The sequence below is a fragment of the Anser cygnoides genome, chromosome 12 (genome assembly GCF_040182565.1).
Source record: "Anser cygnoides isolate HZ-2024a breed goose chromosome 12, Taihu_goose_T2T_genome, whole genome shotgun sequence".
NCBI lineage: Eukaryota > Metazoa > Chordata > Aves > Anseriformes > Anatidae > Anser > Anser cygnoides.
This window is the reverse complement of record NC_089884.1, coordinates 1,195,842-1,221,259: the sequence shown is the minus strand read 5'-3', so window position 1 is coordinate 1,221,259 and position 25,418 is coordinate 1,195,842. Positions and strand designations below refer to the sequence as shown.

At 48.7% G+C, this 25,418-nt stretch overlaps 1 protein-coding gene across 6 annotated transcripts in view; it reads left to right on the top strand.

The window, feature by feature from the left end:
- Positions 1-1,194: 1,194 nt before the first annotated feature.
- Positions 1,195-25,418, top strand: part of NFAT5 (nuclear factor of activated T cells 5) — a 58,013-nt gene continuing 33,789 nt past the window's right edge. For 2 of the 6 annotated variants that reach the window (XM_048050460.2, XM_048050459.2), the window contains exon 1: positions 17,946-18,023. Coding sequence is in view for 3 of the 6 variants with exons in the window: in XM_067004544.1 (XP_066860645.1) it covers positions 1,506-1,578; positions 17,898-18,023 (199 nt within the window). In the remaining 3 variants the exon portion in view is untranslated. Of the gene's footprint in view, positions 1,579-17,897; positions 18,024-25,418 lie in introns of those variants that run through there. The other 4 variants (XM_067004544.1, XM_067004543.1, XM_067004545.1 and 1 more) reach the window with 4 other exon arrangements.

The following is a 25,418-nucleotide window of genomic DNA, read 5'->3' as shown; positions in this document are numbered from 1 at the left end:
CAGCTCTCTTGCCTCTCGGGGGAAGGACATCCTCTCCTCGCTGCCAGCCGTGTTTGTGCCTCCCCAGGCCCGAGCGCAGACGAGCTCGGCCTCTCCCCGCACAACCTCTCCCTTCGCCTCTCCTGAACATGACTACTCCCCAGCTTTTTTTCCTCTCTCTAAACTTCCCATTGTAAAAAAATTGCCAGTTGTTCAGTAAATTTATCAGCTAATCCTTTTAAATCCACGGCCGCGTAACCTGAGCCAGCCGATTTGCGCAGCGCTGCGCGCGTTCGGCTCCCCTGCCTCCCCGCTGCGCGCTTCTGACGGCCGCACCGGGCCCTCGCGCAGCTCTGGGAGGCAATAATCCCTCCGGACCGGCGGGCAGAAATTCTCTCTGCTGGGTTTATAGCCGGCAGTTCACCCGGTTTCTGTCACTCGGTGCTGCTGTGCTTGGCAGAGCACCGTCCCTGGGGGTGTTGAAGGAGAGGTTGGACGTGGTGCTTGGGGACATGGTTCGGGGGGGACAGCGGTGGTAGGGGGTGGTCGGAGCAGGAGATCTTGGGGGGCTTCTCCCACCCCAATGGCCCTCGGGCTCTGTGATGCCCCGTGGTGCGTGGTGTGCGCGGCTCTCCCTGGTGCTGCCAGGCCCAGCACCGAGCGCAGCGCCTCACCTGCGGCCCCCTGCCTCGTTTTACCCATTTATCGGCCGTTTTTTGGAGATGAGGCAGATGTTTTTTTGGGGACAAGATGGACATTTTTGGGGGACAAAGCGGGCTATTTTTAGGGACAAGGCACGTTTTTTGGGAACAATGCAGATTTTTTCTGGGGACAATGCAGACGTTTCCTGGGGACAAGGCAGACGATTTCTGACGACGATGCCGACGTTTTTTGGGACGAGGCAGACGTGAGCCCGCCCCGGCCTCTCCCCTCCTCACGGCCCCGCGCGAGGCCCCTCACTCCCCCCCCCCCCGTTCTAGACGTTTCCTCGCCCCCCGCGCCGCTCGCTGCCGCCGCGCCCCGCCCCTCCCCGCGCGGCCCCGCGCACGCGCGCTGCGGCTCCGCCGCCGGCGCGCGGGGAGCCAAGGAAGCGCGGCGGGCCGCTCCGCGCATGCGCGCGGGGCCCTGCCGGGGGGGCCGTTCCGCCGCCGCGCCTCCCCCCTCCTCCCGGGGCGCATGCGCGGGCCGGCGGCGCCGGGGTTCCTGGCCCGCGCCCCCTCCCCGCGGGCCGCGCAGGCGCAGAGCGGCAGCGGAGGGGGCGGGCGGGCGCGTTCCGTTGGCAGCGGCCGGCTCCTGTCAGCGGCGGGTGGCGGCGCCCGGTCCCCACGGCGAGCGGAGCCCCCGGCCCGGCCCGGCCCGGCCCGAACCCACCCGAGCAGACCCGACCCGAGCAGACCCGGCCCGATCCGAGCCACCGGCCCCTGCCCCGTCCCGCCGCGCCCCCGCCCGCCGCCCCCCCCCGGCCGGCCCCCCCCGGCCCGGCCCCGCTGCCGCCGCCCCTCGCCCCGCCGGGCCGCGGAGCTGCGATGCCCTCGGACTTCATCTCTCTGCTCAGCGCCGACCTCGACCTCGAGTCCCCCAAGTCGCTGTACTCCAAGGGTGAGCGGGGCTGCGCGGGGGCTGCGCGGGGCTCCGGGACCGGGCCGCGGGGCCGACCCCCCCCCTACACCCCCCCCCTCCCTCCCCCGCCTCGGGCCGGGCTCCCCCGGGCGCATTCCAGGCCCGAGCCCGCAGGAATGTGTCCCGACGGGTTCCGGCGGCGGCGGGGGGCTCGCGGCTGCCGCCTCCCGACCGGGCCGCGGCCGGGAACGCGGATGCGGCCCCGCTCACCCCGGCGGCGGCCCCGGGGAGGCCGCGGCCCGGCCCCTCCAGCCCCGGGGCTCGGCCTGGCGGGGCCGTGCGGGGCCGGGGGCAGCGCTGCGGGCACCGGGGGCAGCGCCCGGAGGGTGCGGAGCGGGCCCTGCGCCGCCCGGGGCGGGGGGGGGGCAGCGGTCGGGGCTAACGCCGGAGCAAAGATTAAAGTTTTTTTTTGGTAGGGTTTTTTTTTTTTTTTTGAAGCTGCTCGCAATGCGCTTATTAACCGTGAGTCATGTGTCATTAGTGCCAAAGCTAAAAGAAATAAAAGCGCGGCCGCGAATGAAAGTGCAACCTGGGAGCTCCCGGGCTGCCCTCGGTCAGTGCCTCGCTGCTGGGGCCCGAAGTTGTGTGAGGGGTGGGGGGGTCCTGGGGACGTGTGGCTGGATGGCTCCTGGGGTACCTGGGGACGTGTGGCTGCAGGGGATCCAAGGCCTCCTGCTGTCCGTCGTACTCCAGTTGGCTTCGGTTCTGGTGAGGACAATGGAAGGGAGAAGGAGAAGCTTTTTGAGACAGGGCGGATCTGGTAAAATAAAAAAAAGTAAAAATACAAGTAATAAAACCCCATCAAACTGGCCTTTCAAATTCCCAATACGGTCAATAAAAAGTGTATGTTATTAAATAATGAGTAAACGTCTAAATAAAAGCCTTCTGTGTAAGGCACGGAACTTCTTCAAGGACTCACGCTTAATTGAGCAGAACTTGTGAGCTCACCGATCCTACTGTGAATGCTCAGAAATCTTAATTTGTTTGTAGTTAACAGGATGGCTGAGTGTCTGGGTCAGGTAGGAAGAGCTCCTCAGAAGGGTTGATTAAGAGCGGATTTTCCCTCCGGCAGCACTGATGTGGGGTCAGAGCTAGCGGGGGTCTGCAGAAGGACGTCTCACGCTTCGAGTGGCTGTAACGAGCCTCCTGGTGCAAACGAGAGGGCACATGATAGAGGCGTGTAGTGCGGTGAATGGCCGTAAAGAGGCCGAAGCAAGGATTGCTCTTTATGTTTTGTCATAACAGAAGATCAAGGAGATGTTAATTTAAAATGCATTTTAATTTAAATTGAAATTTAGAATGAATGAATGTGCTTTTACAGTAATAATTAATCTATTCTCTTTGCTGCAAGGTACGTTCGTACGACTTTAGCTGGATTTAGGAAAAGGTATTAGCGGTTATCTGATTAATCAGAACACGCTCGGTTGCTTTTTTATTTAGTTTTATAGATAGACACAGATAAACTTATCCTGTGGACTTACACTCTGGATAAACTTACCCTGTCAACTTATCCTTTGGATCGGAGCATAGGTGCACCCGATGAGATAAGGGAGAGGCCTGAACGCCGCGAGGGAGCCACAACTATGCATTTGTGATGAGGGCGTGCGAGGAGCTCCTCGGCAGCACGCTCCCAGAGCCGCAGCTGAACTGGGGCCAGTAACTTCTCTGCTGGGACCCGGGCTGCGGGCCTGGCAGCGTGAGCGGGGTGACAGAACGAAGTTCTTGTCCCGGCGCGGCCGGGGCTGCTCGCCGGTGCGTGTTGGAGACGGGAGCACGGAGGTGGGCCAAGCCGTAAGGTTGGGGTCTTCGTGGGAGTCCCAGGGTTTTCTGGTGTTTGTACTCGAGTCTGTTGGAACTCAAGTAGAAGAATATTAGTGCACGGGTTGGAGTGTGCTTGTCTGCTCTTCAAAAAAAAAAAAAAAAAAGAAAAGAAAAAACGTGAAGTTATATTTGAAACTCCGGTGACTCGAAATGTGCCTTATGCTAGTGCAATTTTTTTTGTGGTATGGTTTGGCCTGTTCCCTGGAGAGGCCGCGTTATGTCATCAGCGTGTGCTGTCGCTACGCGTTAATGTTTTTGCTTGCACGGCCCTTTCACGTTAGATTTCTGTTTTCATATTCCTGTCAAAATGTTCGGCAAAACTTCAGAAAACACGCAGACCTGAGGTGAAATGGCAATACAAAGCGAGCATCAGTAACTTAAAATTTGATCCGATTATTCATTTGATTTTTTTTTTCCTATTATGTTTACCTTGGGAAAGAGAATCTTTTTCTTTGAGTATCCAAGTACCTTCTCTCCCGGTTTATACTTTTGCGTAGTCCCGTGAGCCATTCCAGCCAGCGCGAATCCACGCTTGCCGAGCTCCAACACTCTCGTCCCCTCTTTCCCTTTTTCCTCCGCTCGTGCCAACGTTTCTGTAGCTGTGCGACGAGCTGGGCTGGGGAACCGATCCTATCAAAATTAACTCCGCGCTTCCCTTCTTTGTTCTCACCATCCCCTGCCCCCCAAAAAGAAGGGGAAGAGGAGCTATGCTTTGACCTAGATGAGCCTCCTGCCCGTGTTTGCTGTGGGCCCTCATGAATGACTTAGGCTGACTCAAGGACGGGACATGTGAGAACCGGCCGTGGGGAAGGGTGGGACCACTCCTCCGGCAGCCGTGCCAGCTTGTGTTGGCTGAAAATGATAGTGAAACAACCCAAATTGCAGGCCTCTGGAATCTGGCCGGTTAGGGCTGTTAAAAATAAAATAAACGTGAAATGTTGGTGCCTAGGCCTGCTGCTGGAGCTCATCCCCACGGCGTCTGAAGAACTGACTTGTGCTGAGCACTGAAAATCCAGCTTCTGAAATATAATCAGTATTTTTAAAAGTGAGTGCTTTGTAGCCATCGCAGAAGGATGGGAGCTGCTGGAGAGATCCTGGAGATGACCATAAATTGCAGTCTTCCCATCTTTACGTAACGCGCTGTCCTTTTCGAAATAAAACAACCAAAATGTGCATACAAATTAGTAACGGAGTAGAAAAATCACTGGAGCGCAAAACCGAGAACCTCGAGGCTAGTTGTCCTGTGGTTGAGCATCATATGCAGCATTCAAGTCTAACAAAGTTAGCTATTCATGACGAACGGGCAGAGGGAAAAAAATGTGATGAAAGCAGTTCATCCAGTGTCAGGTACTAAATGCGAGCTGATGAAATGTGCTGCTTTAGCTAACGCGTTCATTGTAAGCAACTAAAAAGTAACGTGTGTACCAAAAGGTGCATTTTTTTTCACTGGAGCAAGTAAGATCAGAAGTTTTTTATCCCCCCTGCTCCCTCCCTCTGTTTTTGCTTCACATATCTGAGCAACTGTGAAGCTGCGAGACTTTCTGGAACTGGAAGCAACAAGAAAAATGTTAGCAGTGTCCTAAATAGCTCCCTTGCCCTGGAAACGTCACACAGGCACAACTCCGTTTCCTTCCCCCCTTCGGTGACTGTAGCCTACTTGTGCTCGCTGAGCCGCCGATGCGGGACACGTGCTGCTTAGCGGTGTTTTTTCTGCTAGAACTTTTTTCGTTCCACGACCCGAGAGGTAACTGCAGCAAGGCAGTGAATGAATTATCTCCGAGAGGCAGAACAGATGCTTCACACGAATCTTAAGGGTCTGCTTTTAGTTTTAAAGTTTAGAACTAATTCCAGCAGTTTTGGTGACAGAAATAACACGTGGTGCTTAGCTTCTTTTTGCACCTCCCAGAAGGTGCCGGAGCAGGCAAACCGTGCCGAGCGTCACCGGTGGGGACGGACTGCACGCGGCTGGGGTTGGGACATAAGGCAGTTGGACGTGGGCTCTGCCAGAGTTCCTTAAGCTCTGTCAGCCTTGCAATTCTCTGGTTCGCTTTTGAATCTTTCTAGCTAATTGGCTTTAAAATCAGAACCGTGGAGTGTGGTGCTGCAGGACGATCACGTCAGGATTTGGGGCCGGGGGAGGATGTTGAGTCCGCAGCTCTTTGCGCCGTAACTCGAAAAGTGCAGGGACAGTGCTGTGCGAGCAGCCCCGCGCCCGCTGCCTGTTCCCACCCATGCGCTCTTCTCTAAATTGTGCCAGCACGATTGTTTTCTCGTGTCCGCGAGCTGAATGGGATTGGGAAACCAATCTAGAACGAGTATGCCATGCTTTTGATCGGATTTTCTGACGTCGTTCTGACCCCTGCTCTAGTTTACTGTGCAGCTGCACGAGCGGTGGTGTCGAGACAAGACCGGGCATCTCGAGGGCTGGGATTAAGCGGTGGAGGAAGCAGCAGACGAGGTGGAACCACCAAACCGGCTCCGCTGCGAAAGGAGATGCTCCTCGAGTTGTGCCTGCTGCTGCCCAAAGGCTGCTGCCTGGGGCGCGGGGTGGCTCCGCGGCGCAGCGCCCTGCTGGCTCCCGCCCCGCGAGCCGCTCCTCGGCAGGGGGTGCTGCTGGGTCTGGGGGCCGTGCACGGTGTGTTGGGCTCCGTTGTCGTCTGCCTGCAAGTTCAGCTGGGTGCCCGTCACTCTGAAGGGCTCTCAGGGGCCCAGAAGCTGGAAAACTGTCTGGTTCTTGTACAGGTATTTCTGATAGCTGCAGGGGAAGAAAGTGTTTCTCAGTACCTTCCTTTCCTCCCACCTGCATCTTCATTTTTTCAGTTCATCATACTCTTCATTGACACAAGGTTATGCCACCCTGCATCCCTTGTACTTCGTTTCGCTCTGGAAAGTTCTGTCTGCATTCTCCGTGCTTACTCTAACAGCCCCGGGCTTCAGTTAGTTCAGGACCTGCATATTTGAAATCCATCGAAGCTGCTCGTAAGGGGAATCTATAGCTTGTTGCTCTTCAGCATAGTCAAGAACCTCTTATTTTGTCCTTTGTTCCCAGATCGTAGGTTAAGACCATCCAATTTTTATAAGGCATCTGATCTTTCTTGGCTTATTTATAAGCTTTCAACAGAATATTTGACTTTTGGGGTCTGCTGATTAAAAAAACCAAACAATTACCAGACTTCATATGAGTCGTATGGAGTCTTGATCTGATTGATCACATTGATAGGCAGATTACTTAGATTTAGGTGGAAATTACTTCGAGTTGGAGAAAAAGAAGGACTAGAAATGATTTCTTTTACAAAAAAGACAACAGCCTGACCTGGTTTTGCAGTTCAGATATGCCGGTAAGCCTTGCAGAAATTGATGAGTGGCCAAAGTGCAGGTGAAGTAAGGTATGTGCTCATCTCCGTGCAGTTTATCATGTGTGTTATCTCCCCTGTGTTTATGTAAAGACTAAACCGATGAGGCTGAAAATACTGAGCCCAGCTTGGGCTTTCCCGTCAGTAGGTACAGCGATCGTTTCAGGCGCCGACTGCGATGAGCTCGGGGGTCTAACTGAGCCGCGTTGTAACAGCGGGTTGTGCTGGGCACAGTAAAACTCGAAGTAACTGCTCTTTGCAAAAGCGTGCGGCGCTCTAGCAGCGTTAGAAATGTAAGTGCTTCACGTCCCTTCTGTTACGGTGCTCGCTTGGGTGCTTCTTGGTGAGCTGTGTGGTGAGCATCGCTGCGAGGCTGGGAGGAGGAAAGGTTTCTCTGGTTACAGAAACGCGCTGAAGAATCGCTCTCCCAGCCCCCTCGGTTCCTTGTCCCTACAGCGGCTTTACGGTTGTTTTGTAAACAATTAGAAGGGATTTCAGATCATCTTACCGAGTTTATAAAACAAATGCAAAATGCCAAAGTCACACGAAGTTCTTTTGTTAAAAGCAGATTTGAGTTGTGGTAAAGTTCAGGCTGTTTGGCGAACAAAGGACAGCACAGCAAGATGAAGCCTACAGAGAAGAAAGAGGCTTAAAGACAAGAATAAAAAGTTTCTGGGTGTTGGAGCTTCACTCCGGTTCAGACACACGGACACCTCCAGGCCAGCTGCTTCAGTCTCATGGTTTGCAGGCCTGACTTCTTCTTTGTACGGATTTGCTGAGCAGCAGAATCTGTAAGTTTTGATAGCAGCACTGCAGAGCGATTGGAAAAGAATAAGCTGCGGGGAGCAGTGGTTTCCATTAACCGATGGCAGTTTGTTTCCTTGCGCATAGGGGAACGCGATCTACTCGCACGGCTGTTAACTGATGGTGGCTGTGCAGGCTGCTTTGTAAAACGGGGCAGGAAGACGCGAGTTGTCCGTGCCAATCCGCCTCCATTAAGGTTATACTCCGCTCCCGTCAGCGTGTTGCTGGCAGCCGGGGCTCCCGAGCTGCAGCGGTAGCAGAGCTCCTGCCAGGCAGCGCGTCGGTGCGCTGTGCGAGGCGGTACCGCTGGTAACGCGTGCTGCGGCCCTCGGTGCCCCTGCCTTCGTGTGCGCAGTTGGGTCGGGGCACAGCAGCAGTATCAGGACCTTTCTGTTCCTGTTTCCAGCTAAAGTTTGTCTCCTCAGTTTAATATTAGGAATGAGGAGGTCTCCCATTTTAAAAGACTTGAGTAGGTTGTTTTTTTTGTTTTTTTTGTGGTTTTTTTTTTTAGGGAAAAAAGTGTCTTGGTTTAGAACATGCATTCCAATTAAAACATTACCAAATAATTGCCCCGGTTTTGTCTCACAAGTAAATGTTGCAGACCCCAGGAACTGGATTTAGGCTTGTGAAAGCAGTGAGGGGTACCGGTTGTGCAGGGGCAGGAGAGGAGCCGAGCGTATCGCGCAGCCGCCAAGGCCGATCAGCCAGCGCGAGCTGCGGCTTGCTGGGGACCGCGGCCGCTTGGGTCTGAACACCCCTGTGGATGGAGACTCCGCGACCGCTGTGGGCAACCAATGCCAGTGTCTGACCAGCCTCACGGGTTAAAAATAAATCAATAAATCTCATCTATAAGTATATTTGAGTGAGCGTGGTCAGGGCCCTTCCTTTGCCTGCGCACAGATTTCATCCGGGTATAAAACTTGCTTTGTTTTTCTTTTAGGGCATCTGAATTCTAGACAGAGCCATCTGCCTCTCCTTGAAACTTGAGCCGTACCTGGAGTGGAATTGCTTTTTAATTGGGTGGGGAAATCTTTTATTTATTTATTATTTTGTGGCCTGAAAGGATTGGGTTCAAGCTTTGGTACTTTAAGTTCAGTGCTCTCACTTAAGGAGAAAAAAAAGAAGTGCTTTTAGAGGTGTGGTAGCAGGGAAGGGATTAGATTGTTCAGAGTAAAATGAAGTGCTGCTTGTCGTGCAGGTATTCCAATACATTAATACAATAGCAAAAGAATTCATTTGGTAAGGTTACCTCTCTACCCCTGAGCCAGGGAATCTATAGGGCTTTATTTTTACTGAATTAAGCTTTTAGACGTGGATGAAAGCAAGCTGAAGCACTCTGGGAGTTTGAGGCAGACGCTTAGTGTAGTGGGCTACTCGTTACCTGTCCAAGAAACTCTGAGTACGAGGTTCCCCTCCATAGAATTTGAGGAGGGAAAGGAACGTTAACCGACTGGGGAGATCTGAAGTACAACCGCGGGTGCGCTGTGCTTTTTGAGGGGCTGTCACAGTGTGCTGTAAGCGTGCTGGGGCAGAGAAGTCTGAGACGAGGCACGCTGGAATCCCCAGCAGCTTTTGACAGGGATGCTATATCGGTCCGGACAGGATCATTACCGGCGTGCTAGCTGATTATCCCCACGAACTCTAACCCTCAGCAGGCTTACCTTCTGTTACGGTGTCTTTCCTTGAATCCATGTCAAGCTTGAGCGTATCCAGTGCTGCGCACACAGAACTGAAGAAGAACTGAGCAGAGCGGGTGGACAAGAAGAGTCTGAAAGCCATGGACGGTACGCCGCAGATAAACAGGCCGTGCCTATTTATTATTTTTCATGGCTTCAGAGATAAAGACACCCAGTGCAATGACCAGGCGGCAATTTAAAACAAGATATGCATATATTTTGGTACACTGTTTAATTGTAGAAACAGTTGATAAATGTTCTGGGTAGAAGTATAAATGAGTTAGATCTGTAGGGGATACAGCTGCTTAGGGCAGCCCGTAAGCTAGGGACCTAGTCTGTAGCTGATTGTTAGAACCTGGAAGGTATTCTGTTCTAGACTTCCTAGTTCTTGTAAGCTTTTCCTTGTAGTTTGCTGCTGTCAGAGAAGAGGTATGGCCTAATCAATACTTAGTTTGATTTGGTATCACCATCCTTGTGTTTTATACGACTTGGCAGTTCCACACCAGTTACTCCACTCATTCTTTCACTGCTGTTCTCCCTCTGATTCCACTGGGATTTTAGCTCTGCAGTACAGAAAAGAATTTTTTATCCACGTTTTGCCATTAAATATTTGGCTTAGTTTCCTACTTGTCTCCTGAGAGTGATCTGCGAACATGTTTGGAGAAGAACTTGCTTAACGCTTTCCATACCTGATTTTACAAACAACTGGCATCTGGGTTTCCACGAGGAGCTCCTTCCAGGTGCTGTGTTTGTCACGCAGGTTGCCTGGGGGGGCTGGAGTGCCCCTCGCTGCTGCCCTCCATCCATACCTGCAGCGTGCGGGGCGCCGGGTGCGTGTCAGCAGCGCTGCTCCTCGGACAGCGCGGGGCCGGGAGGGAGCCCTGGGACCTCGTGCTCTGCAGGGCGTGCTTCGTACAAGTCCTCTTCAACACGTGCGTCTGCTGCAGCATTCCAGCTCGCTAAAAAGGATTTTATGCCCAATCTTTTTTTTTCATTTTCCTGGTTTCCCGTTCCAGCCCGAGCACGTTCAGAGCAGCCCGCAGCGGCGCGCTGCCGTTAGTGCTGAGCGCGGCAGAAAGGTGAGCGGGTGGCCCAGCGCTCGTGTGCCGTGTTCGAGGCGCCTTGGGCACGGAGGTGTGTGCAGCATCCAGGCGGCCCTCTATTGCTTCGTGTCCTTCAGTGTTGGGGCAGTTTTACCCCCTCACATGGGATCTTGTAATAGCCAGGGGAAGCTGGTGAGATGCAGGAACCTCGCGTGTGTGGCACAGGGGCCGTGGATGTGGTAGGTGTGCTAGGGAGCACGTTAAGTCTCATGAACACAGTTCCTAACCCCCTGTTCATAATAAAATACTGAATCTGAGAGGTGGCTGCAATGTAGTGAAAGTCTGTCTGCTCCCCGGGGCAGTGGGCACGGCACCGAGCTGCTGGCGTTCGGGGCGTTTGGACACTGCTCCCAGACACAGGGGTTGGGTTTTGGGTGCTCCTGAGTGGAGTCTGGAGTGGGACCCGGTGATCCTGGTGGGTCCCTTCCAGCTCAGGATATTCTGCCGTTCAGGTGCTGTGTTGCACCTACGGAACTGGCATCACTGGCAGGAGCACCTCTACGTTCCCAGGGAATTTTGATTTTGAAACAATAGCAATGTTTTAAAGTGGATGAGAAATAGATATGGCTAATCTTTGTTCTTTGGACATAGCGTATTGGTGTTTCTTGAGCATGTGAGAATGTAAGTCGTTGTAGTGACAGTGTGTGAAGACAGGAGAAAACCAATTATCCTTAAAATTCAGTTTGGTGTAGAACCACAAATAAAGAAGTGTCATTGTTACAACATTTTCTATACAGTTGTTACATGGCAAAATGGAGTTGTTTGAATTCCTTAATTGAATTGTCACACCTGTCGGATTCGGAGCCCTTCCAAAGGGTAACCTCAGCTCAGTTTCCTGTGTGCTGGAAGATCAAAACATGGCAGCGTTGGACTGGTTTCTTTTAATTCTTAAGGTATTGCCAACAGGTGTTTTTTTCTTTCTTCCCGTTCCGGGTTATGCGAGATGTGCATCTTTAAACACTACTCGTGTGTAATCAAGTCTTTCAAACGTGGTTGAGAGGTTTAGCAGGTTTGTGGAGTGGTGCCCCGCTGTGCTCGAGTACCTGGGGTTCTGTCGTTCCTCAGTTCCCCTGCCCGGTCCCTCGTGGTGTTTTATTGGTTTCTCGGAGTTCTTGGGGTTTAGTCTGGAATTTACAACTGCGTAGGAGAGATGCTTGAGTAAGTCATTACCGGTCCGTTTCTTGAAGTGACACTCAGTAAATAAAGTCGTTCTCTCTTTCTGAGATTTGTAAAATTGGATGCAAACAGGACCCAGGATTTATAGTGTCTGTCTGCATTTACAAAAGTGCTCTTTGAGCTGTGAATGGGGATGACTGAAACACAGCCAGGAAAGCTTTATTTGATATTTGGATGTATGCCATAAACAGAGTTCAGCTCACACATGCCTTTGTCAGTTGCTGAAATTCAACTTTAAAGGGATTAATTTCTCAACCCTACCCTGCTGTGCAGAATCGTGAATATTAGCAGCTTTTCTGACGGTTGGTGCCGTTCTTCAGTAACCGAGTTGTGTTCGGTTATAAATTGGTTGCAAGATTACCCTTTTAATACTAGCGTTTTAGTATGAATTCTTGCTTCTTTAAAAAAAGGAAGGAAAAACCTTTCAGATTTCGTTTATTTATTTTTAAATACGAGAGGCAATGATCCTGCTGTTGTGATAAAATGTTAATGACTTTGCTGGTTCATAATATATTACTGATCATCTTTGTTTAAAATAGAAGTGTGTGTCCCTCAGCAAGCTCTTCTCTCTTCTTTACTAACACTCGCGGTGCGTTTCGCTGTCGGAGCAGCAGTGCTTGCAGGCAGGATTTGGATTTTACAGCGTCCGGTGCTGCATCATCGGCACGGAGCGCCAGAGCCTCGGCTGCGTCTTGGGAGTGGAGTTGCAGCAGCACAAACTTTTTAATCAAAGTTTTCTAGGGCAGGCAGAATGATGGCATCTGCCTTTCCCTGCGTGCTCATGAATCATGTTGATTTAGGGTTTGCTGCTTTTGTCTGAAGCCAGAGGGGACTGGAAGGAAGATTTTATGTTTGGCTGTGTGGAACATCCTTGTATACACTGCAGTTTCTTTGAAAACCTGCCACTGTTGCTGTAGCAGCAGTACAGTTCTGCCAGCATTGACGGCGAGAGGAGCGCTGGCGGGAGGCCTCGCTGCTCTCCGCAGCGTGAACGGAGGCCTGCGTCTCGTCCCGTTGTTCCGAGCCGTGCTGCGAGGTGTGTGACGGCGGCGTTGCTCGTGGGCTGAGCGTGGGGCCAGGCCCCCGCGGTGTGTCCCGTGGCTTGCGGGGAGTGCCGGTGCGGGAGGGTCAGACCGACGGCTTTGCAGGGCGCTTCAAGGGGCGTGCATCAAGGCCAGTAGGTAGGATGTTAGGGGAGACAAAAAAAAGGGAACACACAAGTCCTTCGTGGTCACAGGCTGACCTGGCCCGTGCCTCTGTCCTGTGTTCATGTGGCAGGCGCCGTCCCTTCTCACTGCCCTCCTCAGACTCTCCACACCTCCATGGAGCTCCGGGATGCTCCTGCCCGTGTCCACATCGTGGCTGCGGAGCCCGGGGCAAGCGCGAGCAGCCGCTGCCCCCGTAGCGGTGCTGGTTCTGAAGCCCGTCCGGCTCAGGGCTGGCCCGCGGTGTGTGAAGCACATCCGTACGTCCATCGCTCTGCACTGTGGTAACGAACTCGCTCGGTAGCTCCTCTCCTGGCACCCATGGGAGGACCACTGTGTCCTTGGTGGGTGTTTGGAGGGGGCTGGGGGCGGGCAGAGAACAGGGCGATCGGATGGCCCCGGCGGGTTCTTCCTGACAGCCCGCACGCCGGCTTGGAAGTGTTCCCACACCCGGGCTTTTGTACGCAGTGAGTCCGTGAGGGTCACACAACGCCAACGTTTGGCAACAAAGCAAGGCTCTGCTTGTGCGCCGAGTATTTCGGGCTGCTGTAACTCTCCCACCCCTCAGTCATTCTTTGAAAACCCTTTGTGAGCGAAGCTATTGTGGCGGAGCTGTTGGCATGCAGCACGCTCAGCCACTAAACCGTATTGTTTGTCGCAGGCACCGGGCTGCTGGGTAGAACCAAACTTAATGCTTAAAAATAAAAGAAAATGCATAGGGTCTTCGGACAGAATCAGAGGCCTTGGTTTTTCAGGTGTAGGATACGTTTGGGGTTTAGGGCCTTTTACAAAAGGATCCGAAGGCCCTGAATTGCATGTGTAGCTGTATTAAATCGCAGCTGCCTTCCGAGTGAGGAGTGACAGGCCCGTGGCTGACACTGGGCAGCCTTGGCAGTACAGGTTTAAAGCTCACACCTTAATGTGAACTGCTGGAGTCACAGAATCTGTATGCACGCACGCACGGGCACTTTGAACCTGATTTTTTATGCTTACCTGGGGATGTGGTGGAATATGGACACCACTTTTTCTTCCTTGGGCCTCTTTCATTGGCAGAGTACATGTGCTTCGTTGTACTTTTCTCACAGCCCATGTAGCTGAAGCTACTTGCAGGTTCATGTACTTCTAATTGCTTTTTTTTATAAATTTAGTTCCTTATAAACAGCTCTCCTTGCCTATATACTTGCTTTTTGATCAGCTTGGAGTACAGTTGTAGAAGGGGTTTCTGCTAGCATGCTGCCAGCTGGTGAGAAGAGTGCACCAAGGTTTTGTCTAATCTCTGGTGTGACTGTCATGTGCTGCAGCGAGGAAATGGCTTGGGAAGAAGCAGCCAAATCTGTGTGGGTATTAAAACATGGTGAGGAGACTAATATCAGTAGGGATCAAGTGGGCGGCCGTTCGGTGCAGAGAGCTTATTAAAACATAGGGATTATCTTGCTGTTGTTCAGGAGGCCGAAGGAGTGGGGAGAGATTTCCAGGATGTGCACCTAAAGGCCAAGCACCGCCACGACCAGTGGAAAACGCCCCGGCTCCGCGCCCCCTGCGAGCAGCGTGGCCGGGCCTCGCTGCAGAAGGACGATGTCTTCGGCAGCTTCGCCAGCCAGTCCCGGCACAGGGAGAGATAACGGGGCACTAAGTCGCTAGAAATCTCAGTTCTTAGGCCGTATAGCTGAGACTCCTGCGTGCCTGCAGCTGAGAAGTCGTTGGAGACGCTCAGCGTGGGGAGCTGCAGGGAAGCCTTGCAAGCGCCGCGAGTGAGGGAGCGCGGGAGCTGCGCCTTGGGTTTGCTGCCTTAGTGCTGAGCTGCTCGTTTGCAGCTACTTCCATTAGCTGTCCTGGGGAAACCACCTCGCTTTCCCCTTCCCACCTCCCATCCAGTCGAAGTGATAGCGTCTGTCTCCATTCCAGAAGCTGGGCGCGGAGCGACCCGATCTCAGTGGTGTGCAGCTCCCGAAGTGCTGCAGGTCCGGCTGCGTGCGGCACCAGCTGCTCCTGCCGGCCCGGAGGCGGTGGGTGAGTGCTGCTGGCGGCCCTGCGTCGTGTCCAGGCTGCTGCTCTTGGCCCCACTGCGCTGGTGCTGAGCTGCGGTAACGAGCAACCCTGCTACCGTATTGCTTTAATTGGTTTTCATTAATATTTCAACTCTGAATGCTTCGTGCAGGTTCAAGCAGCGCGCTGGCAAAATCTTGTGCTCCCCAGATGTCAAACTTTGCCGTGTGGGGTGCTGGCTCGGTATCTGGGGCTGGGCTGTGCTGGTGTAGCCACGTGAAATGCAGTTTTCTGACCTGGCAGCATAACTGGCAGGCACATCAAAGTTACAGGCAGCTGATCGGAGAGATTACGTTGGCAGCATAATCGGATAAAGGGCAGTTGAAGAAACTTGACACTTAGAGTTCTTTTTTGTAAATCTGCCCTTCCCCGTGTGTCCTTGATTTCAGTACCGGGATTTGCGAGGCCTGGGCTCACCTAGTTAGTCCAGTGAGGCATTTGGAGGGGTGATGCGAGGTTTGGAAGCTCGTTGCGAGGAGGGCGTGCGATAGCCGATGGCACGGATGCGTGGCACAGAAACTGGTGGAGGTTTGTGTGTGGGGCTGAGCATGAGCCTCTTGGCTGCTGCTGAGCATTTGTTAGCTTTATTTTGCTCGTGTGTGAATCTTGTTTATACTTCATGGCAACAATAATCCTGAAATTGAGGTTCAGTTTTTTCTATATAGTGAAAGAAAATGTATTTAAGGAGAATGTTGGGTAGAAATGGAGCTGCTGCTAGAGAAGAACGGGATCTCAGCATCAACAGATACGTTCTTCAAGGGGATTTAAAATAAGCAATAAATTACGAGGCACTTGTGCTGTCAGCTGACTGAATCCTGACTCCTTTACTCAACACAGTGGCTGCTGAAGACAGGAATTTTGTTTACGTATTTTTCCTGCTAATTACATAGAAATACGTAATGATGCTAATTTCTTTTTTTTCCCTTTCTTTCAAAAGCAATACTGAGTTTAGATAACAACGGCTTTTTCTTTTTGTGGATGCTTTCCACATGAATAAATGCAAAGTTCTAGCAGCAGTGAGTGTGTGTGTGTGTGTGTGTGTGTGTGTTCAAAACCAAACAGAAACCCCAAAGTGGTGATGGAGGTGAGCTGAGAGACGAGGAAGGGAGTCAGCTATTTGAGAGCGATAGCAGGCACAGGGAGAAGCTATATCCTCTGGGAAGAATTGGTTTCCTTGCAACAACTCTAATCTTTCTGGAATTTGTCAGTTTTTGCTTTAATGCTATTTATAGCGCAGCATATATAAACATTGGCCTGTGTTTAGGTGAAAACACAAAGTTTCATTTGAAGTCTGATCAGTTCAGAGCAGGTTTGATGTGGCAAGCGTTCTTAAAGGCACCGGCACAATTCAGATTCCTGAGGAAGGTTTGGAAACGGCAGTTCCTATAGCCCGGGTCACTAGGGATGCGTGTTAGCCTGCGCCCTCGGGAAGAAAAACTGGGACACTTTCCGCGGGCTGGGCGGAGGGCGGCCGCTCGCCCGGCGCTGGGTGCCTCCGTGGCGCTGGGTGCCGTTCCCCGGTGCCTCGGGATGGGGCTGGCGGTGTGGTGCAAGCTGAGCACGCCTTGGCTCGTAATGGTCTGGGGATCTGTGGGAATGTGCTTCATTCTAATGCTTGCTCCTGCCCTCCCCCTCCTTACCGTATTGATAGGGTTATTCACAGAGATCGTGCTTGTGCTTGTGGTAGATAAAATTACCGGTTCCCTGAGAAACGACATGCTTTGGGAGCTCTGGATCTGAGCGTCCCTTTAAAGCAGCAGATTTGACCGAACCTTCGTCACTTTTGAGAAGTAAATATTAAAACAAACAAAAAAACCCCTCAAACACAAAAACAAACCCTAAAGCTCAGTCCTACCTCATTACTTCATCGGCCTCCTGAATCAAGATACTCGTCTTGAAGAAAATTTGTAATTCAGCAGAAAATAGACCAACACGCACCTCGTGGTTTCCAAACGCCACGTTCTATTTGGAGACATTTTTGACGTATTGACAGCAGTGCCAGTGGCCGAGCTTATAGGGGCCATTCAGCATGGAAATAAGTAAATGTTTTCTCTGAAAGCTGTTGGGATTTTGTGGCTCACAAAGTATGCTGCCAGGCTCTGTCGCTAACGCTTTTTGTATGGGAGCAGATTGGCGTGAATGACACTTGCTGCTAAGTTTTACTGCCCAGCTGGGAAGCAGAGCGACAATGACTTTAAAAATCTGCATCGAGTTTTCCATACCTGTCTCAGGCACACAAATAATATTTATAAGGGATTTTCCTAGAGTTCTGTGGTGCAGAGCTGTCGATTCAGCTCGCATCTGTTCAGCGGGGCTGTTTGCATCCCCGCCTTGGGCGTTTGAAACAGCCGTGCATCTTTCATGGGTCCTCTTGAAGAGGTGCACTTAGAGCTGCGTGCCCGTGCCAAAGCGAAGCCGTAATTATCTCAGGTAACCTAATGATGCGTTCGGAGTCGTTCCGTGCAGCGAGAGCCCTTCCCAGCCGGGCGACCTGCTGCCAGCCCGTGTGCCTGCGCTGCTGCGCCTTGCGGCTCTGCGACCCAAGTCACAAATCCCTTTTCGGCGGGTCAGAGAGCTTCCCGTGAATGCCGGTTGGCGCTAGCAGTTTTTCTAGCGGAGACTGCTTGCTTAGGAGCCTCTACGTCACTTTATCAAAAAGCTCGAGGCAAGAAAAATGGAAGGAAGGAATCTTACGTAACGAGCTGATGCTTTCCTGGGAAGACTTTGTAGAATGTTGCCCAGGTTGGATTCTGGCAGCAGGTTTGTCTTTGGTTCTCACGTGATTCTTGGTATCTGCCGTCAGCTCTTTCATTCTAAATGAGTACAGCTTCTGTGGAAGTTCATGAATTATTTCTTTGTTTGAACAAACTTGTGTGTTTTCGTTTCAATCTTGAGAACGTGTATCTTCGCGTTTCCGTGGTTTGTCTTCTGAAATAACTTTTATTCCACAATGTTAGGGTCTCCGAGTACCTAATGTAACTTTTTAGGAAGGTTCTGAGAACGTCACATCATAGGTCATATCTTTTTAGACAAAAACATTATTTCTTCTCTCTTACAGAACACGAATATTTCTTAACAAACCCTTTTCCTTTTTGTTTTCCATTCGTTCAACAGAATCTGTCTATGACCTTCTCCCAAAGGAGCTGCAGTTACCACCTTCCAGAGAAACATCTGTAGCATCCATGAGCCAAACAAGCGGTGGCGAGGCAGGTTCGCCTCCTCCAGCTGTAGTCGCTGCTGGTAAGCATTCTCATTTATTCAGTTGCTTTGTTAAGGTTTGTAACGTTCTGGCCAACATGAACAGTGCTGGCAAAGTTTTGATTGTAAAAAGCTTGTGGAGAAGTAGCCAAGTTCATTCTAGGAGAATTTAGGTAGTATAAATCAAGCTAAACTAGGTGATCTAAACTACCAGGTCTTCTAAATTACTGGTTACTGTATTTCATGGAGGATGTATCTATAAGAAACAAGTTATCTGTTTTGCTGTTCTGTTACTACCCTCAGCACAGGCCTGTTAATTCCTAGAATGCATTCTGTCTTCAGAGGTATACATACCTATTTGGAACTGAGTCAGAATGCTGACCGACTGTATAACAATTGTAGCAAGTGTAAAAAATGGAATAAGAGATTACATTTTGGGCCGTGAAGGTTTTTGGAGCTGTAGGGAGGAAGAAAGGTCATGTTTTCTTTTAAGAGGCCTGAGAAAGCTTAGTATTTAAACTCTGTTGCAGCACAGCTGTATTGTAATGTATTACAAAATTTACATGTGCGTGAGAATGTAATACATTAGTCAGGGTGGCACATTTGTAAAACTGATAAATTAGTTAGCTTTCTAACTGACAGCGTATAAAAATGAGACATGACCTTTTTGTCTTTGTTTTCTGCTCCAGCTTACTCCTAGTCGTGTTTTAGACTTTAGTCTAAAGACTCTGTCATTGGTCTTCATTAAAAATAAAGTCTGGATTTAAGGGCAAAGCTCTCATTTGTGAGGTTAGTCTTAGTGCTGGTTTGCATCTGGAATTCTTGTCAGTAACCTCTATAGATTACTAAACATCTATGCAATGAGGAAAAAAGGAAAACCGATCGATGCATCTTTCTTCATTGGATGAGGTTTTTTTTTTTTTTGCATAATTTGATCCCCGTGTTTCTTACAAGGTCATGTTCCACTTTCCAATTTGGTCTTAAGTTGTTGCTTGATTAAAATGTATATATTTAAGGCGAAGATTCTAATAGCTGCATTATTTCTTTTCCTCTGAGTTCATGTGCATTGAATATTTGTATAAGAATGTTTCCCAGATTTGCATGGCACAGGAATCCTGGTCAGAACTAAAACGACATTATTAGACTTGTTGGAGAAACTTTACAGCACTGCTCACCATTCATGTTTTGCCAGACCTCTTCTGAGAGAACCTGTGGATTTAACTGTGTGCAGTGGAACTTCAGTTTGTATGTGGGGGAAAAAATGGATGTTTTTATTAATAATTTCGAAAGGATTTGATACGTTTGTATCACTTATTCAAAAATAATTTGGGCATGTATTTCTGAAATCAACATATTTAATGATTGGCTTTGTTCAAAGATTTAGCAGTGACTAAATCCTGTAGAAACCGAGATCTTAAAAACAAAACAAAAATAACACAAACCCTGTTACACTCTAAATCCACAGATGGATGCAAACTGCTAATTAATTCTGTATCTAACAGAGAGAATTAAACACTCGAGATGAATGGAACTAAATGTCTGTTTCCTGCAGGTATTTAGTGTATGCTAACAGCCAGTCCAGTTCCTTCTAAAAAACTAAGAAGGTGTTAGCTGTGTTTGGGCTAAACTGCAGCAAGATTTTCTTTAATGAAAAACTACAAATAGTGTAGAGATTTATTTGCAAACGCTGAAAGGGGGGGAGACACTCATTCAATCAAGAACACTTTTCAGCATCAGAGACGGTGGTTTCACAAAGACTTCAAGCTGGCAGTCCTGCCAAAGAAGAGGGTTTTGTCTGCGTGCTGCCCAGCGTGCTGGCTGAAGGACCTGCTCCAGGGGCAGGTTGTCCCCCTTGGCTCGCAGCCCGTCTGCAGGAATGCTTGTGGTGCCGTGAGGCAGGGAGCACTGCAGCGGGAGGAAGGAGCAGTAAGACGAGGTGGAGCGAGCTTCTCAGTGCCTGTCAGTTCATGATGGCTTCAGTTGTTTACTGAGCTGGGGCTTTGGAGGCCTTCCACGAGCGTTGTGACGAGACAGTTAAGTGTCTGGGTGCCATTAAAACTTGGATCGGGAGCATTAGGTGTACAAGAAATGACAGTTCTCCAAGTTGTTAAAAAAAAATATTATGAAAACAGAGCAAAGACTAGTTTGTTTTCATTGGTTATGTCACTTTCCACTACAGTGAGGGCTAGAACAATTGAATCTTGGTCTTTTATAAACATATAATTGTGATGACCAGGATAATTCCACAGTCAGTTGCGCTGTGTACACATGTAGGGAGAGATAAGCCCCGGCCCAAAGCAGCGTGGCTGCTGCTTGGAGAGGGAAGCGGGTGCCCGACTCCCCGTGGCTCTAGGCAGACTCAGCCAGGGGATGATAGCAGGTAGTTTTTGTGTAGCGTCTTAGTGGTTTGTTTTCCTCTCCTCCACCACACACTTGAAAGAAAATAGTGCATCTTAGAGAAGCGTTTACCTGGAAAGCAGGACTGCAGGCTGCGCTCCAAAACAGGGGGCACAGCGAGCAGCTCTAATTTCTTAACAGGAAAAGCAGCCTGTGTATATTTGTGTGTCTGTACAGGACAACATATATTTTAAATTTAATGTTAAAGACAGATTAGACAATTCATTTGTCTGTTTCAAGTCCTTAATGTTTTCAGGTAGTTGACTCTGCACAGGTTGAGAGGGTGAGGGAGAAAAATGACTTTGGCAACCAATGGTCCTGTAGCGTAAACCAGTTTGTTCTGAAATCTCCCCCTTGTTTAGTCTCATTTATTTGTTGGTGGTTTTCGTCAGCTTTTACTTGCTCCAGAACTTCATTTTTTTTTGGAAATGATGAAGAAATGCTAGTTCAGCCTCCGTAGCATTGTAGGTAATCTCATTTACTCTCACTTTTTAAAGGAAGGGCTAATTTGAAATGCTGCTAGCACAGTGTATCTAGAAGTCAATAACACATATGCTTACTCTTCATAATGAGAGGATTACGTTAGAGGGAGTGATATTAAGTGATGAGGCACTTTTTTTTTTATTATTTTCTTAACTACCCTGTAATAGTTAACACAGTTTTTTCTCTGCTTCCCAGGACACAGAATAAGATAGTGTCTGGCTGAAATTCAACATACTTGAGGCTTTTCTGTCAGGCACTTTGCTGTGGGGTTTTGTTCCATAAAAATACCATTATGGTTAAGAGATATATATTGCTGCAGTTAACTTCCTAGGTTTTTCGGAGGAGCAGGATGGGCTGTTTTTTAGCTATGATGACCTTGCAGGGGCAGACTTCTAGTTCTTCCATTTTGAAATATGTCTTGCAATTTACAGAACATCTTTACAAGTATTAAAATGGAATGTTGCTGATTGGATTCATTAACTTGTTAATAAATGTGTATCTCATATTCATTAATCCAGACAAAAGGGCTATTACCCACCCTCTGAATAACAATCAGGCAAGTATAATTTAATAGAACTCTAGGATTTTGAGCTGTGATGTTCGCAACCTAAGCTGCTATCTCAAGCTTTAATTCTGTTATACTTCTGGAAAGTGGAAAGGAGGGAAAGGATTTGGTTTTACTCCTAGAAACCGTTCTCTCTGCTTGCTGTGTGCATTACAAATGTCTTTGTTCAGGGGACAGGAAAAAGAGGACTTTGCCTGGTGCAGTTCCATGAACACATTAAGTATGAATCATCTTACAGACTCTTGAACTACATGAAGGTGTCCTGTTGAGAAATATCATTGTAAGCTGTGGCTGGAGACTTCTTACATGAAATAAGTGTGGCTGAGGCTTTAATAACGCCTTCTGCACAGTCTTTTAAGCTCCAGTTGTAAGGAGGGATGCCCGATTCTTTTCAGTTGCTTGTAAAGGCTGACTTTTTTTTCCCCCTGTTGATCAAGACACACTGAACAAGTACTTCAAATGCTTAAAAGTCAAACTGCTAATTCAAGTCCTTCATCAAAGGTGTCCTTCTAGTTAGTAGGTCAACACCTTGTCCTTGTCTTTTGGGGATGATTCCAAAGCATTTTCAGCCATGTACTTTAAACAAGTGTTGCATATTCATCTTTTATTTCCAGTGACAAGAATGCTCAAACCTTCAGAGCCTCAGTGAAGAAAACTGTTGCATCTTCTTATCATCTGTTCCTTCTTTCTGTAGCAGAGTTTTGGAATGAGCTTCTTCAGCTTGTTGATGATCTCTTATGCTGCTCTCCATTTACCAGAGGCAAATATATCCTTCCATATTTTCGTATTGCTCTTCAGGATATTATTTCCTGTGTCGTTTCCATTCTGACATTTTCCAGTTCTTATCTGAAATTGAATTCACAAAGAGTGGTGGCGGTGTAACAAAGGGGGAAAAGAGTTTTTTTTGCCATTGAAATGTGTTTACTGAACACTTTCTGCATTCTTCACATTTAGATACAGTTAAACTGTTATGTATTGAATTTTTCTGGCTTAGGTTTGTATCCTAGGAAAATATTTGTTAAATAAAGGAATTTTACCTTTTTGTTCCAATTTTGTACCCCTTTTAAGTAAAGGGACAAACTACTTGTCCCAAATAGAAGTAATTTGCTTTTTTGGTCAAAGAGCTGTAATTGAAGTACTTGGTATAAGTGTTTCTGGTCATTTTAATTATGAAAATAAAGCTTTGCTTCTAAATCGCTACTGTAGCAAAATGGATTAAAAATACTTGGATTACCTGCAGGGTAGAGACCAAGCGCTAAGGATATGGGTCATTTTCCCCTGAGAAGATAAAGCTTTTTACATAATTTCCAAGCTAAATATTCTAATACAGCTTCAAAATGAAGACATGTTTTGTTCTCGAATAGTTAGACTTCTTAATTTTTATTTTTAATGAAAATATTTTCTTGGTTTGTCATCCTTCCTAGTGTCATTAGTCAGTTTTTCCTGTTGATACAGAAATAATTACCAGAAATTTCAAAGGGGATACGAGTGCCACTACGAATTCTGCTTTCCTGGGCTTATAATTACATGATGTAAACAAACGATCAGGAAAAGAAAGATTCTTCTTTGTAGTCGATCTCCAATGACTGTAAAAACTTCCATTTCTTTGTAGGCCGTTCCCTTCCCCTTCCCACCCCCTCCCGGCTGGAAGCGCCTTCCTGTCACCTCCTGGAGGACGTCTTCCAGGGACGGCTGTCTGCCGCGCGCTTCTCTCGCTTGTGCCAAACGCTTCTTTCTTGTGGAATTAATCTAAGCCAGACCATAATGCTCTAGAAATTCACCTTCCTGCTGCCGAGTCCTGGTGCAGTGCCCAGGCCGCTCTGGTTGTCGGCACTAATGCCTCCGAACCAGTTTGTTTTCAGGAGCCCGCGCGCCCCGAGGGGCTGCCGCAGGGGCCGGGGGAGGCTCCTTCATCGCTGCTGTGGGTGAGCACTCGTCCCTGGGGAATGCCGAGGAAGAAGGTTTCTCTGATCGTTTCCGTTTCATGGAAACCTTTTAGGTGTGTTCTCTGTAACTTCAGTTAAAGCACTGGAATCCTGTGGGGCTGTGCGCACACTGGGCGCGTCTGCTGCTCTGCGTGGAGCAGAGCCTGCTGATAACTGCACGTGAGCATTGCATAGATATACCCCAGATCTTCTTTTTTTTTCGAATTAAAGTTTGTTTTCAGTCTTCCTGAGTCTTACAGAGCCAGTAAGCCCCATTTTTTCCAGAATACTGACTCAGACACAAGCTCTTTTATTGCTCTGAGAGATTTCGGATGGCAAATTCTTACACTGAGCGGCTCCTATTCTTACGTCAAAAGGGCTTGAGAAATGCTTGTGACAGGAGAAATTCTTGTTCCTTAATAAATAATGAAAAAACAAGTAAGAGAAGGGTAAAAGGAGAACAACCTCGACGTGCTCCTGTTTGGGCACTTGCAGTACCGGCATCGAAGACTTCCTGAAGGCCAAGAGGAGTTCTTAAGTCATTAGAAAAAAAATGACCATGGACCTAAAGAACAAGAGAGGCCATTTCCTAATGTGAAGCGTTCTTTGTTGGACCCATCGGTCACGATATCGTTGTACAGTCGCTCTTTCAGGGCAGTGGGCTGTGGAGGGAGCTGAGGGACAGACAGGTGAGAGCTTGCAGAGAGCAGCTGAGGGGGCCTAGAGTTCTGCCTTGCCTGGCTCCGAGCCGGGAGGGACCCGAGCTAAACGGGACTGCTGGGTCCGAGCCGCTCCCAGAGGTTCTGCTGAGATACCTGAACTCGGTGCTAATTGAATAATGGATGTCATTGGTAATAAAAACAGATTGGTGTATTCACCCAAATTATAATGCACTGCTTGGTTCAGCATGTGAATGTAAGGGGAATTTACACTGTTGGGCTTAATGTAAATTAAATTAACCTACCTATCTTGAATCTGAGTGTTTTTTAATAACTGGTGAATTGGATTGCTTTATTATATTTGCTGGGATGCTAGTTTTTTTTCTCTATTAATACACTTAACTTGCATTCTAGCTTCGCCATTCAGAGACAGGCATCGTGTGGTGGGTTGTGTGACAGTGTCTGTCAATAGTGAAGACAAATAGTGCCAGAGACACTTAACCCATCCAATCTCACCCAGGGTATAGGTCGGTCTTGTTTTCAGACTTCTTCATAAGTCTCTTTTCTTTCTTTCTTTTTTCCTTTTTTCTTTTTTTTTCTTTTTTTGTTTTGTTTCTAAATAGTGGATTGATACTGATTTGAAACTAAACTCTTTTTGGAAAAGTTTTTGACTTTACATCAGTAATACAAGAAGAAGAAATGTAGAACCCCAAGTTTGGCATGTGAGGTGTTGAAAGCAGGTTTGCAGCCACTTTGTAAGTTCTGGTTTTCACCTGTAAAGCCTTTGGCAATGCAAGGGTTGATGCTGGAAATTTTGCACATAGTATCCTTCTGGTTTTGTTCTGAACTTGTTCTCCTGCGTCCAGTGGTTCTGTGAATAAACAAATTAACACAGAAAATTCTTATAAAAAACACGACACGTTACATAAATGAACAAATTTAATGAAGAGGCATATTCCACGTAGTGGGCTTATAAATGACTTAAACCACACCACATGTGGTGAGGGTTTTGATGCTTAATTGTTCCCTAAAATACCATAGTGGATCGCATAGGATGCAAGCTAGAAAAAGACAAGTCCTTTAATGGCCCTTTGCTAGTCCTGGCTGTTTGTGCACAGGTGGCAGGAAGACTTGTAAAACCCCAAATATCTCCAGTTTATTTGCATTAATTTTCAATCTTGAGCTTTCCAGTCTGGGAAATAAGTTGCTTTGCACTCCAGCTGCAATCAAAAAAAAGACGTCATTAGGACACTGCTTCTTTGGGAAGATTGGGTAATCCCTGTTGTATGGAAGGATCTCCTTGGGAGGACTGAACAAGGATTTCAAGATTGGCTCTGCGTGAGTTTTAGCCAAAGACAAGACTCCCTCAATGCCAAGCAGCGTTTTTTTTCTCCGTTTCAGACATTTT